The 14,794-nt window shown below is 44.0% G+C and overlaps 1 protein-coding gene across 50 annotated transcripts in view; it reads right to left on the reverse strand.

The window, feature by feature from the left end:
* LOC133515338 (cell adhesion molecule Dscam2) overlaps positions 1-14,794 on the reverse strand; it is a 92,622-nt gene that overhangs the window by 19,772 nt on the left and 58,056 nt on the right. For 37 of the 50 annotated variants that reach the window (XM_061847863.1, XM_061847817.1, XM_061847815.1 and 34 more), the window contains exons 14-25: positions 7,603-7,896; positions 5,469-5,588; positions 4,950-5,123; positions 4,771-4,859; positions 4,300-4,507; positions 3,996-4,152; positions 2,687-2,938; positions 2,496-2,606; positions 2,167-2,408; positions 1,838-1,993; positions 1,240-1,388; positions 175-307 (exon numbers count right to left, since the gene is read on the reverse strand). In XM_061847863.1, coding sequence (XP_061703847.1) covers positions 175-307; positions 1,240-1,388; positions 1,838-1,993; positions 2,167-2,408; positions 2,496-2,606; positions 2,687-2,938; positions 3,996-4,152; positions 4,300-4,507; positions 4,771-4,859; positions 4,950-5,123; positions 5,469-5,588; positions 7,603-7,896 — 2,085 coding nt within the window. Of the gene's footprint in view, positions 1-174; positions 308-1,239; positions 1,389-1,837; positions 1,994-2,166; positions 2,409-2,495; positions 2,607-2,686; positions 2,939-3,995; positions 4,153-4,299; positions 4,508-4,770; positions 4,860-4,949; positions 5,124-5,468; positions 5,589-7,602; positions 7,897-11,024; positions 11,310-14,794 lie in introns of all 50 variants that reach the window. The other 13 variants (XM_061847838.1, XM_061847846.1, XM_061847834.1 and 10 more) reach the window with 2 other exon arrangements.

The raw sequence follows: 14,794 nt of genomic DNA on the forward strand, positions 1-14,794 counted from the left end.
AGTCTCATATGTCAATAATATTAACCCTGAGCAGAGCGTGTGTGTGTGTCAGTTCCAGAAGAATTAGAACCTTTGCAATTGAATAATGGATTTTCAACTTTTTTGTGAGTGCCCGAGTTTTTCAAAGGTTATTCAAAGTACTTGGGAATAGGTTCAAAGTGAAATAAAACATACCTTTGTCGCTAGGGCTACAGGAGGCGGTTCCTGAAGGCTGTCCCTCTCCGATGATGGTGGATGCGGTCACCCAGAAGTCGTAGCGGCCGGCCTTTAAATCAGTCGCTGAGTAGCTGGTCTGCGATGCAGGTACCTAAAACCAAACAGTTAAATTTCATCAACGTTATGTATAGAGGTATTATCCATAGATGCAAGACAGTCCACGTAATGACTTTCTTCCCAATGTTCAGACTTCATTGGGCCGCTACGTAGGTAATGAGTGGACATCACAGTAGCAAGATATTGAAGAACGTATTATCTTGTTGGGTTGAAGTATGCCGTTGGTTGCACTATGAAAACAGGATCCAACCTAGGACCTCAACTAGCACCTACTATACATACTGCACAGTTGACTGAAGATTGAACATCATACGGAATAAAAAGTAGAAGAATTACCTAAGGACTTGGTGAATTTTGCTTCAGGGTAGGGATTGAATTACCGGTAGTATTTTCATATGGTATATAAATAATTCGATATCTTTTCGATTTTGGTTTATTTTGCATTTTACTTAGATGATCTGATAAATTGTTGTTGTCGTTGTTGGACCTAGGGCAGCCCGGAGAGGGCCTCCACAAGATCCTTCCACGCCTTTCTATCTTGAGCAACCGTCTTGGCCTCGTTCCAGCTCAGTCCTACGGCTCGCAGCTCGGTCTCTATGCTCTGCCTCCAGACGTGTACAGGGCGATTGCAGGCTCGCTTTCCGTCTTAAGACCGCCACTCAAACGCGACACTGGCGCTGTCCGCAGCTCCTCTTCGAAGGGTATGTCCGATCCATCTCCATTTCCGCAGCGCTACTTCTTGGACGATGAGGTTGTCGGCACATACTCCACAAATCCTCATTTCATATGTTCTTCGGCCAGAAAATCTGATAGATTGTATTTTCCTAAATACCGTTTTAGAATATGTCTAAAGAACTATTGCGAATGCAGGAAAGATATTTAGATTTTTAGTTATATCGGTGACTAACTCTGCTTCAGGGTGAATTTCTTCGGCATGCTCCCACTTAAGCAAGTTTAAATAATTACCTTGTTAGGATGCGGCTCGGCGTTCTGCGCTTGCGTGTAAACGTTGTAGTGCGTGACGACTCCGTTAGGCTGCGCGGGCGCCCGCCACGACACCAGGATCGAGTCTGGGCCCATCACTAGCGCCTTCACCGCACGAGGGGCCTCGGGCACTAAACAGTAAATGCATTAGTCATTGTCATTAAAAGATAACGATGTATTCTGAATCTAAATGTCGCATGTCAATTAAGCGGGTGGAGCCCACTGGCAATTACCAGATACCCAGATGTTAAGTAGCTAACTTACCCCCTTATTCATAAACGTGTACTTAAGTTACGATGCCGCTGATCATCGTTAGTCCCTTTCCGACATATTGGTATGATGGAAAGGGACAAACGATGATCAGCGGCATCGTAACTTTAGTACACGTTTATAAATAAGGGGGTTAGTCTCGTATTCAATATTTTCTACAAGAAATTATCAGATCACTATTTCTGAGTATCATCTCCCATTCTGTAAATTACGATTCTAAGTATTAGTAGAAAATGCCATTTGGCATTAAGTCCGTCATTTGTACATTGTCGTATATATTTTGTGCAATAAAGTTTAGATATGTAATTACCGTCTTGTTCAGTCTGGCAGTGAATGGGTGCAGATCGGACGCCATCGCCTCCGTTGGTCGTCGCCAGCACTTCCATTGAGTAGTTCGTGAACTTCTTTAGTCCGTGGAGGATAGTCTCGCTGCTTGCCGTGATCTTTGTATCCTTTGTCTTCTCATCTATAAGGAAAAACAATATTAGCATTTTTTTTCCCTTACATCATCTATTCACAAAAATGTTATCTATCAAGATACAGCATCTAAAAAGGTCTCTAAGGCAGAAAAGACAGTTGCTGTCATTTCTAAGTGGCGCACCCAGAAAATACCAGGGGCACAGGTAAACAGTTACTTACCGTACCACGTGTCGCTGGGTCCATACACGACCTTGTAAGCCTTAATCAGTCCGTTGGCAGCCGCAAGAGGAGGAGAGACCCAGGAGACCCGGATGGTTTGCGCAGTCAGAGTGGTGCAGAGAACGTCTTGTGGCGGGGCTGAGGGCGCGCCTTCAGCGGTGTACGCGCGGACTTCCTGTGACACGGGACCGGAACCCATCTTGTTGAATGCCTGAACTACTACGGCGTATTGGTGGAATGTTCTGGGGAAAAAACGATCGTGAGGTATTTGTTCGAAGTGTAGATATTTACTGGCGTATTGTATAACGTGTTTTCATGTTGACACTTACTTCAGATTCATGATATCGAGGTGGTGCTCCTTGCCAGATTCTTTAGAAATGTCGACAGTTTCGAAAACGAATGACTTGTTGCTTGATGCCAGTTTGTAGCCAACGTAGTATCTGTAAGATATCATTTTTGCATTTTACACAATACTCAGCCAAATATTACTTTAATTACAAATGTTAACAATATTACTTACCCCTGCAGTTCACCGTTCCAGTCCTGTGATGGGGGAGGCTTCCAGGTGACTCGCAGGGTGTGCTTGTCATGAGCGTCAACCTTCACGTCTTGCGGTGGGCCAGTGGGCGCCTCTTCAGCAGTGATAATGGTCACGGTTTCCGAGGGTTCGGAGGTGCCGAGCTCGTTCTCAGCGACGATTCGGATGTGATAGGCGGTGGCGGGGCGGAGGCTGAACACGCCGGCTTCGGTAGAGTCGCCGGGGACTAGTACCCTGAAGAGGACATAACAGCATGAGACTTAAACTTATGATGAAACGAGAATGGTCAATCTGTTATTAAACCCAGATGTGTTGATACCTTACTACTGGCGCTCATAGCCTCCAGTACCAAAGCCAGGACCTTGTATGTATAGTAGTCATGAGAAGGTGTCAATCGATATGAAAAAATCGGCTAAGTGCGAGTCGGACTCGCGCACGAAGGGTTCTAAATTATCTAAAAATGCCTTTTTTGTATGGGGGCTTGTTTAATATTTATTTTATTCTGTTTTTAGTATTTGTTGTTATAGCGGCAACAGAAATACATAATCTGAACTGGCTAACTATCACGGTTCAGGAGATACAGCCTGGTGACAGACGGACGGACAGACAGCGGAGTCTCAGTAATAGGGTCCCGTTTGACCCTTTGGGTACGGAACCTAAAACGCTACTACCCTCAGATATTACAATATACCAGGGACCTGTCCACCCCTTCCCAGAAAAAAAGCCTTTAAATGGCTTAGTCGTTTATCGACTAGTCCCAATGATTTACTCCCTTTGAATTACTTACCCGTACATTTGACTTAGCTCTAGGAAGGGGTTTCCATTTCAGAGAGATATAAAATGAAAGGGTAGTAAATATATCTACTCTTCCCAATTCAAAACATAATGACATCTGTGCTGTCAACGCGCTAGACACCCAGTCCTTCACTTTAAACTTATATAAGCAATATTTGATTCTATTTTTACGAAGAGAAAGTTGAAAATGGAATAAGCGTTATAATTTATTTAAGTTAGCGCTTAAGGAACGGCTATCGAACGGGTATCATCTAACCCGTATTATGAAGCACTTAAAAAGCCAAATAAAAGGGTTTTAGTTAGCAACGGCTTTGGTAAGCAAAGCCTTATTAAATACCCCTTCCAAAACCTACGAAGGGGATACCGGACGGGTCCCTGCAATGTACACATCTCACCCCACACCTCAGAATTTTTTTTTCTTATAACTTCAAGTAGATTAAATATCGTTTAACAGGAAGCCACGTTCCTTTTTTAGTTATATTTAGAGAAACTTTACCTGTCAATGTCCTTATCCCAGCTTCCCTTGGCGCGCTTGTATTCAATGAGGAACTTCTTGATAGGCGAGTTGCCATCGTAAGGGGCCGCCCAGGAAAGCTGCACGGTGCGACCGGATTTGTCCAACACTTTCAGGCCGTACGGTGCTTCGGGTACCTCTGTTGAACAAGTCGTGGTTTTAAACTTGCTTACTTCAACCATCATGACTGCAGTTATATTGCAAGTCTCCTACCAGAATAACTAAATGACTCGTCTTCATTAAAATTCTGGAACGACCCAAGAGAATAAAATAGTCAATCGCTCACCTTGGATAATCATGTTGATACTGGTATCGTCAGAGCCAAAGGCATTAGTGGCCACGCAAGTGAAAAGCGCGCTGTCAGATCGTTCGGTCCTCCTAATGCTCAGGTCAGAAACCACTCCTCCGGGCAGGATCTCTTCGCGGATGGTGTAGCGGGGGTCCGATTTCGGTTCCAGGCGTTTGTTATTCATGTTCCAGATAATTCCGATGGGCTGTGGATGAAATGAAATCAGAAATCATGCGATTCATGGAAGCGCTAAGATTAACTATTATAAATAGGTTTTTTGAGCTGCCGAAAACCTTAAAAAATCGGTCGTATAATAGCTAAAGAAGCAACGGTTAGTTCTACCTTCCACAAGGTGGATTAATCCATCCACGGTTGTGGGAGTCTATTGGATGAGAGCGGATTAAGAGATTGAGCTTTAGCAAGTTTCTTTAATTAATCTTTGGAAATAGAAAGACGACCATTTCTTACCTTTTCTCCCTTGGCTTGGCACTGCAATACAGCGGGCTCGCTTCTGCGGGCAGTTTGGTTCCTCATTTTGATTTCGAACTGAGGGGGAGCTACAATAGATATAACGAATTAATACAGTTCAAATAAATTCCGCAATATTTATAATTTTAGTTGTAGAGTGGGATTCTTTTTCAACTTACCTTGTACACTGATCAGAATGACAGCCGATAATCCTGAGCCGATTCCATTGACAGCCTCGCATAAATAATAACCCTCATTCGTTTTCTGAATATTGGCAATCGAAAGAGCTCCATCCTCTACTTTCACATTTGGGTTATTTGGCTTAAGGTCTTTGTAATCGCCAGGCGTATCCCCTATAATAAAGAGAGATGTATTATGTAAGAGGATTTGTCTGGAATTATAATATATCTGCGTATTATTTAGGTACTTAGTCGGTGTAACATGATATGGACACAATTAATAAGTTTCTTGAAACAATCAAGTAGGGAGGTGGGCATGAAGAAATGAATTATTGTTGCACAACAAATAAGTATTTGAGTTGGCGCCCTTTTTTCACACGAAAGTAATTATAGAACTACCAATACAGATCCTACCTAAACTATAATATCGAGATGGTAAAAGTCATTGAATGGATGGAATGAAACGGACTTCTCAGTGTCCTAGAATACAAATAGAATCGATCTCAAAAGAGCACGTACCTTCAGCCCTCTTCCATGTGACCTGGGGCTTGGGGAAGCCATCGGCTTTGCATTCGACCTTAGCGTCCGAGCCCTGGGCAAAAGCCTTGTCGGTGGGCTCAAGTATCCAGCGCGGGGGCACTGAAATCGCACTTACAATTGTAGCTTACCGTCAAACGTCATTATGGGTGCAGTGCATGCAATGATTTTTTTGTGATTTATAGACAATTGTTTTTTTTTATAATAGGTGAGTTTGAGATTCAATTTCCATATAAATTTAAAGTTTAACATGAATTCAAGAAGAAAAGTATATTCAAAATTGAAATGAAGTTTTATATATTCAAGTTTTTCTTGGGACCAATAATATGTCTGCTTCTGCTCAACCTCATTAATTCAAATCCAGATTAGTAGAACCCAGATTTAGTTAAATAGATTTGTAAATTTGCCATGATAAAATGAAATCTTTACTGTAATATTTACTGGATTTGCATTAAGGAAATGGTTTTATCAAAGAGATGGCACATGAATTATTCGCATTTGGCAAATACTTGTTTGTTACCTTTTGCGTAAAATGGAATACATGAATCTAACACAAGTATTCAACAAATACTCTGAATTCCAATGCCACCAAATAACATTGAATCATTGTATTTATCAATCAATGTAAATAGGTAGTGCCTATAGTTTTAAATATTAAAGGTCTGAGTCTGAAGACTGGCAGTCATTCAAATACAATTTACTTAGTAGGTATCTAAAACATTGATTTCTTTTGGAAAAAATGAAAGAAAACTACTGCAATGATTCAATCTGGTATTTAATGTGAAAGCTTCCATTCCGATACTTATTAATTATTTAGATAGGTAATTGTTTTACATTTTAATTATTTTACTTGATTGTAGCTAACGCAAAAAAGCGTAGCTAAGGCTTTTGCAGCATAAAATAATAAACTACCAATTTAGGTACCTATATGTATCACTATAGAAGCTTGTTGATTTACTTATCTAAGCATGACGCAAAACAAAACCATTAATGAAGCAGCTAGCTACAAATAACAAAATAAATGGAAATATACAAATAAAACTTAACTTCATTATGAAAAGCGTAATGCCAACAAAAAGCACTCTAGGGAAATGACTGGGTTGACGTGACCTATCCATATCATTAAGTTTTCTGACATCATTTTACATACAGTAAAATAAAAGAGCAGTGATTAAAACCACTTTTCTTTATGACCAAAAAAATATGCCAAGTAGTAAACAACGTTAAAATTATTTGGACTATTTCGACCACGCCAACGCAATGTATTTCAAAAGAGCCATAAAAAAGCCAAGCATGTTAGCGCGAACCCAACACAAATATTGCAATAAAATGAACAAACAGAAAATACAGAAGGAACCCGGGAAGAAGGAGGGACATAATAAAAGAGATGCGAGGAGAGGGAGAGGTTCGTCGATGATAGCCGCAGCCGGTTCCTACTGACATCCAACGTCTGTCCTAGATGATCCACGACATCGCAGCCTGTGTGCGGGTATCTACATGTGCATCTTAGCCACATTCATAAATATTATAGACGTGAAATACAAAATACCTTTAACATCAACATCGGATATTGTTGTATACCGCTCTATTCGGACTATAAGCGAACGATATTGGAACTTTTAAGGTATTAAGGCAAAGCTTCGTGCTAAGAATGCATATTAAGTATACCGTGTACTTCGAGTGAGGTGGTATAGTTGGAGAAGCCAGCGGCATTTCGCGCGAGACAAGTGTAAGATCCACTGTTCGACCACCCCGCAGGGTCGATCAGAAGCAAAGATCCCCTCTGGCCTATCTTAGTGGACGTTACTGTAGCTTTTTCTCTCAAGGGTTGCCCTTCGAAGTACCACTGAATATCGAGAGGTTGGTCCCCCTCGGACACTAAACAAGTGACCTGAGTCGCCTGCCCCGCGAATAACGGCGTCTCGAACGAAAATGGAACTATGCGGGGCAGTACTGCAAACAACCATAGAAACATAGGGTTAGATCGACCAGTGGCAGGCATGTTAGCGACTGTGAGAATGACGGAAAGAGCGGTGCCAGTGTGGAGGTCATTCGAAGGCACTGCTTCGTGATGTTAGTCCCTGTTTACCATCTCCGATATTGAATTAGCACGTGCCATTTACGACGAGTGTCGCCACGTGCTCGGCTCGGCCGGCAGCGTTCTGTACGATGCACGTGTAGTTGCCCTGGTGGTTCGCGCTCACTGACGTTATGGTTAGCACGGACACGCGCGGACTGAGCTGCGTCGTCGTGATGTCTCGGTGCAGACTAGATTCTATAGTTTCACTGCTAAACGTCCACGAGATTTCTAGAGGCAGGTCTCCTTTGGAAGCCAGGCAATGTACGAGCACCGCGTCACCTGGGTTGATGGGCACCTCACCGAAACTGAACGGCACTATCAATGGTGGAACTAGGACAATACAAAACTTTAAATGAAGCAAAATTTTAGCATCAAGATTTAATGGGCTGAAACTTAATATGTATACTTCGAACCCTTGACTACAAGTTCGGTGGTGTGCGAGGCGACGCCGGCTGCGTTAGTCGCGGTGCAGTTATAGAGACCGGCGTGTTTGGCGTCTACGGATTCTATCGTGAGCACGCTGCTCCTTCGGTCCACGGTAGTGACGCGTGAGCCGGGGACGGAGTGGGCGGATCTATTGTTCACCGTCCACTCGACGCGAACGGGCTGGTCCCCGTGCGTTATTATACACTGGAGCGCAAAGTAATCACCGAGAAAGGCCGGTTCGTCACCAGCGGCAAAAGGTGCGATCTTGGGAGGAACTGAAATGCAAACGTCATCTAGTAACTAAATGGAATTCTACCAAAAAATAACTAACCGTAAACAACTAGTTCTGTGGTATGAGACGTGCGGCCCGCGCGATTTTCTCCTATACAGACATAAGAACCAGCATGCTTTGCGTCCACAGATTCTATAATGAGTAGACTACTGCGCTTGGAATTAGTGAGAACGTAATCGTTGTTTCTCTGCGATATGGGGTGGCCGTTGAACGTCCAAAAGATAGTGAGCGGGAGGTCGCCAAGGTTGACGGTGCACGCCGCCTGCAAGTACTCGCCGACGTTCGCGGGCTTTTCTCCAAACGTAAACGGCAGAATATTTGGGGGGACTGGAATGCATCATCAATTAATCGTACTACTTAAATAAGTCAAGTCGATTAGATAGAAGATAACGAAAAAGGGTAATTAAAGAAAAATAAAACCTAATATCTCAACATATAGAAAAAATATGCACCGTTTATAATTAAAGTAGAGGAATGAAAACTAATCCCAGCCTCGTTTTCCGCGATACATGTGTAGTTGCTAGCGTGTTTGTGCGAGATAGAACCGATACTAAGGATCGCGCTTCGCTCTCCGATATGAAATACGGTCGCCCCTGACCTCGGCTTGATCGGTTCATCATCGAAGAGCCACCGGAGCTGCAGCGGGTGGTCGCCCTCAATAACCGAGCAAGGAGCCGTTACTACTTGGCCGGAATTCATGGCGACTTCCCCGAATGAGAAGGGTTGGACCACGGGAAGAACTGAACAGAAAGCAAGCGTCACTCGAGCTAAAGGTGGTACCGATAACGTTGAGGATAGCTGTATGGCTGTCGCTTCCGGCGCGGTTGGTCGCTGTGCACGTGTAGTTGCCACTGTTTGCACCCATTGCGGCTGGAATATCGAGGACGGAGACGCGAGCGCTTGAGGACGTCGTGATCACGCCCATCCTACGCGTAACGGACTGCCCTTGGAAACTCCACGTTATATTCAGAGGCGTGTCGCCCTTTGACACGTAGCAGTCGAGGTGTACCGACTCTCCCGCGAAAACGGCTTCGTCCAATTCGAAAGGTTTGATGTGGGGGACGACTGGCAAAAAAACGGTAAGTTAGTGGCGCAACTTATAAGGTGCATGCTGGAACAATTAACTAGGAGTACCCTTAACGTGGAGAGATGTTGAGTATCTATGCTCTCCTGCTCTGTTTTTTGCTATGCATGTGTAATTTCCACTGTGTTCTCCCGTTACAGCAGCTATAGATAGGAATGATGTCTGTTCTGCCATTTTCATCGTCTTGATTCCTAAGTCATTGGAAAGATCTTGCCCTTCAAATGTCCACGATATCGTCATCGGTCGGTCACCTTTGCTCGCGTGGCAAGTCATTTGCACGGATTCTCCGTAGTACACGGACTCTTCGATCTCGAATGGCATTATATGAGGAGGAACTAATCAAAAAGAAAAAGAAAAGGAGCTATAGTTAAGTCTAATCGTGCATTTGTAGGGGGCTAGGGGTCGTCGGTGCGGTACCATGAATGTTGACTAGCGCGGAGTGGTGCGCGCGGCCGGCGCGGTTGCTGGCGGTACACGTGTAGTTCCCGCTGTGCTGGCCCATGGCCGTCGGAATGCTCAGCACTGACGCTTTCTCTCCTAACTTCGTCGTCGTCACGCCCATATTATTGTGGTACGGAATCTCGCGATCGTTAAAGCTCCAAGTTATTTGAAGAGGACTGTCTCCTTTCGATACATGGCAAGTGAGATGGACCGACTCACCGGCGAAGATTTGTTCCTCAACTTCGAATGGGATTATGTGCGGGACCACTTGCATATGAAATACGAGTAGCAAAATAAGGTTTGGATGAAAGACACGGCAACAAAGAAAACAAAAATTGATATCCCCGATATTTATTGCTACCTACATAAATAGCCTATTTATTTACCAGTAACTTTTAGTAGTGTTGACTAGGACGCGGGTTCAGCAACGGGCGCTCTAGTCACGGATCGCAACATCAAATAGGTCGCACGCTTGAGTGGAAGTTCCTAAATCTCGCTATAGATAGCTCTTTGTCGTCAAAACTCGAAATTACAATACGAGTGTCAAGAGAAGAGTGGATTGTCTTCGATGCGTGGAACATCGTCTGGACGGACTCCCCAATTTCCCCCAAAGGACAATATTACCGGTTCATGTCGAATGGTAAAATGTTCGTTGTTAATGCATGAGACAAATGAACAATTTAAGAGGTAGAAATAAACTGATGGCAAATTAAACAATGGAAAAAAACTAGCATACGCTGCAGATGTGTGGACAGAACGCATGCTGACTCCATCGACACGCCTGACACCGATGCGCTGCTGATGATCATGAAAACTCAAAATGATGAAGAAATGAAACTGACCATGAACGTTAAGGATAGTGGTATGATTAGTAGAGCCGGCGCTGTTGGCAGCTACGCAGGTATAGTTGCCACTATGGCTGGCGGTAGCGGCGGCGATTGATAGAAATGAGGTACGCGAGGTCATTTTAGTAGTCATGATGCCGAGTTCTGAAGTAGCATTTTCGTAACCATGGAAATGCCACTTAATGTTGAGAGGTAAGTCGCCCTTGGAAACGTGACAGTTGAGTTGAACCGATTCGCCAGCGAACACAGACTCGTCCGCCTCGAAGGGAACGATGTATGGCAGTACTGTTAATTCAGAAGGCCGAGATTATTATTGAGGCAAGCGTGCAGCGTGCGTTTAGGCTAGAGCAGTGGGAGGAACGGGGAATACCATGGACATTAACTGAGGCGGAGTGGACAGCCAGGCCGGCGTGGTTGCCGGCGTGGCACGAGTATTCGCCGCTGTGGCTCGCAGTCGCACTAGATATAATTAGCAGCGACGTGCGCTCGCCGATCTTCATGGTAGATATTCCCTGGTGAGAGGAAAGATCTTCCCCGTGGAAACTCCAAGCAATGGTGAGGGGCGTGTCACCCTTAGATACGTGGCAAGCCAATTGTACTGATTCACCGGCAAAGACTGGCTCTTCGGCCTCAAATGGAACAATGTGCGGGGGAACTGGTAAAGGAAAAAAATAACAAAAAATAAACGAAAAGTTAACAATGAATCTACAGAAAAGTATGTACCCTGAACGTTTAATGTGGCAGTGTGGTTAGTGTGCGCTACGGTATTGGAAGCCGCGCAAGTGTAATTTCCAGAGTGTTTCGCAGTTGCTGCCGGAATAGATAACACGGAGCTCCTATCGCCAAGTTTAGTAATGATGACTGTGTCCTGCTTTTGCAGTGGAAGGCCGCAGAAATACCAAGTCAGAGTTAACGGCATGTCGCCCTTGGGAACGTGACACATAACTTGAATGCTTTCTCCATAGAAAACTGCTTCATCGAACTCAAATGGTGATATAATGGGAGCCACTGTAACAAACTTGCCTATGACTATACTAAATCACATGATTTTGTTTCAGTAGTGATACGGTTTTAAGGAGTTTGGAGGGGAACGTAACGTAACATGACACATAAGTATGTATAGGCTATCATAAGAAGTGCGACGATACCCTTAACATTGAGCGTGGCATGATGACTAGCGTTGGCGACAATGTTGGAGGCAGTGCACGTGAAAATGCCCGAATGTTGGGCCGTCACGGTCGGTATGATTAAAGCCGATCCCCGGTCCCCAACATTCATGATGTTTACCCCGCTCAAGGAACTCACGTCTCCGCCACTAAACGTCCACTTGAAATCGAGAGGCCTGTCCCCTTTGGTAACGTGGCACATAACTTGGACGCCCTCACCGAAAAATACTGATTCGTCGAATTCAAAAGGAGCTATGATTGGCGCCACTGAAATTATGCAAGTTTTATTACGTCTCGTCGAAGTCTTCTCTGTGCAGTAATGGTTTTTAGTGATGTCCGCTATGACCCGCCAAAGTTACAAGTGGAGGGAGGATGGGAAAAACGAATACTAATACTAAGTTTAAAATTAAAGGAAAAATTGAAAAATGTACACCTCTGGCAGGACTCGAACCTGTGCCCATTGAACACCGGTCCGATCGCTTCTTCCAACTGAGCCACGAAGGCCTACCAGATGTATGCGAACCACCATCACCAGTTAACAGAAGCGATAGGACAGGTAGGACCGATGTTCCAATGGTCGCAAGTTTGAGTCCTGCCGGAGGTGTAATTTTTTCAATTTTTCCTTTAATTTAAAAAAAATGCTACATACAGGCTTCAAGGCTGGGATGGAGAAAAGATGCAAGTACCGTTTACGAATAGTTGTGCAGTATGGTTGACGGAGCCGGCGTCATTTCGCACGACGCAAGAATAAGAGCCTTGATTCTGGTGACTGACAGATTCAATGCTTAACTGACTAGTGCGTTTTGTATTTGTAAGCGTTATTCCTTTGTCACCCGACTTCACGAGAGTTTCATTGAAATACCATTCTATCTTCAAAGGCTGGTCTCCCTTAAGAGCCGTACAAGTAACTAACACCATGTCTTGAGCATTGACCGGTTCCTCGCCGAACTCAAAGGGCATGATCTGTGGAGGGACTGACAGAGGAGAGGAATCAGCAAAAAGCTTGTGAAAAATCAGGACTATTGGGAGAAAATAAACTACGCGAGTTACGTTTAAGTACCGTTTACATAGAGCTCGGCTGAGTGGTTAGTTGTGCCCGCTTGGTTGACTACGGCACACGTGTAGTTCCCTTGGTTGGTGTGCGTGACCGCCTCAATAGTGAGCTGGCTGGTGCGCTTCGTGTTTGTAAGCACCACGCCATTGCTTCCCGACTTAACGAGTTTCCCGTTAAAGTACCAATTTATAGAAAGGGGCATGTCGCCTTTCGTGACGGTGCATATAACTACGACTAGTTCTTGATCGTTGACAGGATCCGTGCCGAAATCAAATGGCATAATTTGTGGTGCAACTAATGGAAAGTAACGAAAAAAATAAGGACTAACATTCTATCAAGACAAAAATTATGATTTGGATTATTGTACCGTTGACGTGAAGGAGAGCGAAATGTGCCGCGGAGCCCGCATCGTTCTTTGCCACACACGTGTAATTCCCCTTGTGGGAGCCCTGGATTGAGTCGATGCTTAGCATTGATATTTTCCGTCCACTACGCGCGATGACTACGCCGTCCCCACTTCGCATGGGTTTGTCGTTGAACAACCAAGATATTTCTATCGGCATATCGCCCTTGGTGATGGTACAAGTCAGAGACACGGTGTCTCCCGCGTTATACGTGTCCTCCCCGAAGTCGAACGGCGCCACTTGAGGAAGAACTGCCAAGGATGGTGTCGTACGTAACAGAAAGGTAAAAACAAATACATGTGACTGTAAAATAGGTAAGACGTGCGAACAGAAGCGAAGCGGTTTGCATGGGTTGTATACCGTTGACGTTGAGGACAGCGCTGTGACTACTCTGTCCAGCTTCGTTTTCCGCTATGCAGGTATAGTTGCCAATGTGCTCGTGTTGAACATTATCTATGCTCAATACAGATATTCTTTTCCCATTTCTATTTATTTGAACTCCGTTTCCAGAATTCAGAACTTGGTCGTTAAGTTGCCAGTGTATTGTAAGTGGCAGATCGCCTTTTCCGACGGTACAGACCAAAGATACTGTTTCGCCTGCATTCATGATGTCTTCGCCGAAATCGAATGGAGTCACTTGCGGTGCAACTAAGGAACAATATTTTGAACTAGATTTCGCAGAGATATTCATTGGAAAGCAATGGAAACATTTACCAAAATATAACATAATATCATCATATCCAAGGTGATTAACCTAATCTTGAAGAACTTAAGTCGAAACGCTAATGAATTTGATGTGGAAGGCTACAGTCACACACATTTTATCTTTTTTCCTTGGGGACTATAGTAATTGGTCTTCGATCATTGCTGCGGCAAAAGCATGGATAAAAGAAAATACAAAAATAGGTGTAAATTTTTGGACATAAAGCAATATACTTAGACGATACTGCGGCAAATTCTTTACATTAAATTAGGTAAAATATTGTGTTAGGAAAATTACCGTTAACAGCCAAGTCACTGGAGTAATTGGCATGACCCGCTTGATTGGCAGCGAGGCAAGTGTAAATACCACTGTGAATGGAAGCTACCGAGTCAATAGACAGACTACTTGATTTATGCCCGATCTTGGTGACCGTAATTCCTTGAATTCCGTTCAAAGGCTTTCCATTGAGAAGCCAGGTAATGTTGACAGGAACGTCGCCTTTAGTTACCATGCATTGGATGCCCACCGTGTCGCCAGCGTTGGCCGGCTCATCTCCGAATGTAAAAGGGTGGATTTGGGGCAAAACTGTTTTAGGAAGAATGCAACTTTAGTCAAACAAGTACGAAACCACCAAAGTTATAAAACTTTACACAAAAACAATTTTTTGACGATTGTCCGTTCGCTTTAATTAGTTCCTAGCTCTCGCGATAAGGATGAACCGCTAAACTTCATACATAGAAAAGCGTCTCTTTCCTATATGAGGTAAATCATGCAGATAGACTTTTTAAATAATATGTCATTAACAAAATTTCG

This window comes from Cydia pomonella, chromosome 2 (genome assembly GCF_033807575.1).
Source record: "Cydia pomonella isolate Wapato2018A chromosome 2, ilCydPomo1, whole genome shotgun sequence".
Taxonomy (NCBI): Eukaryota; Metazoa; Arthropoda; class Insecta; order Lepidoptera; family Tortricidae; genus Cydia; species Cydia pomonella.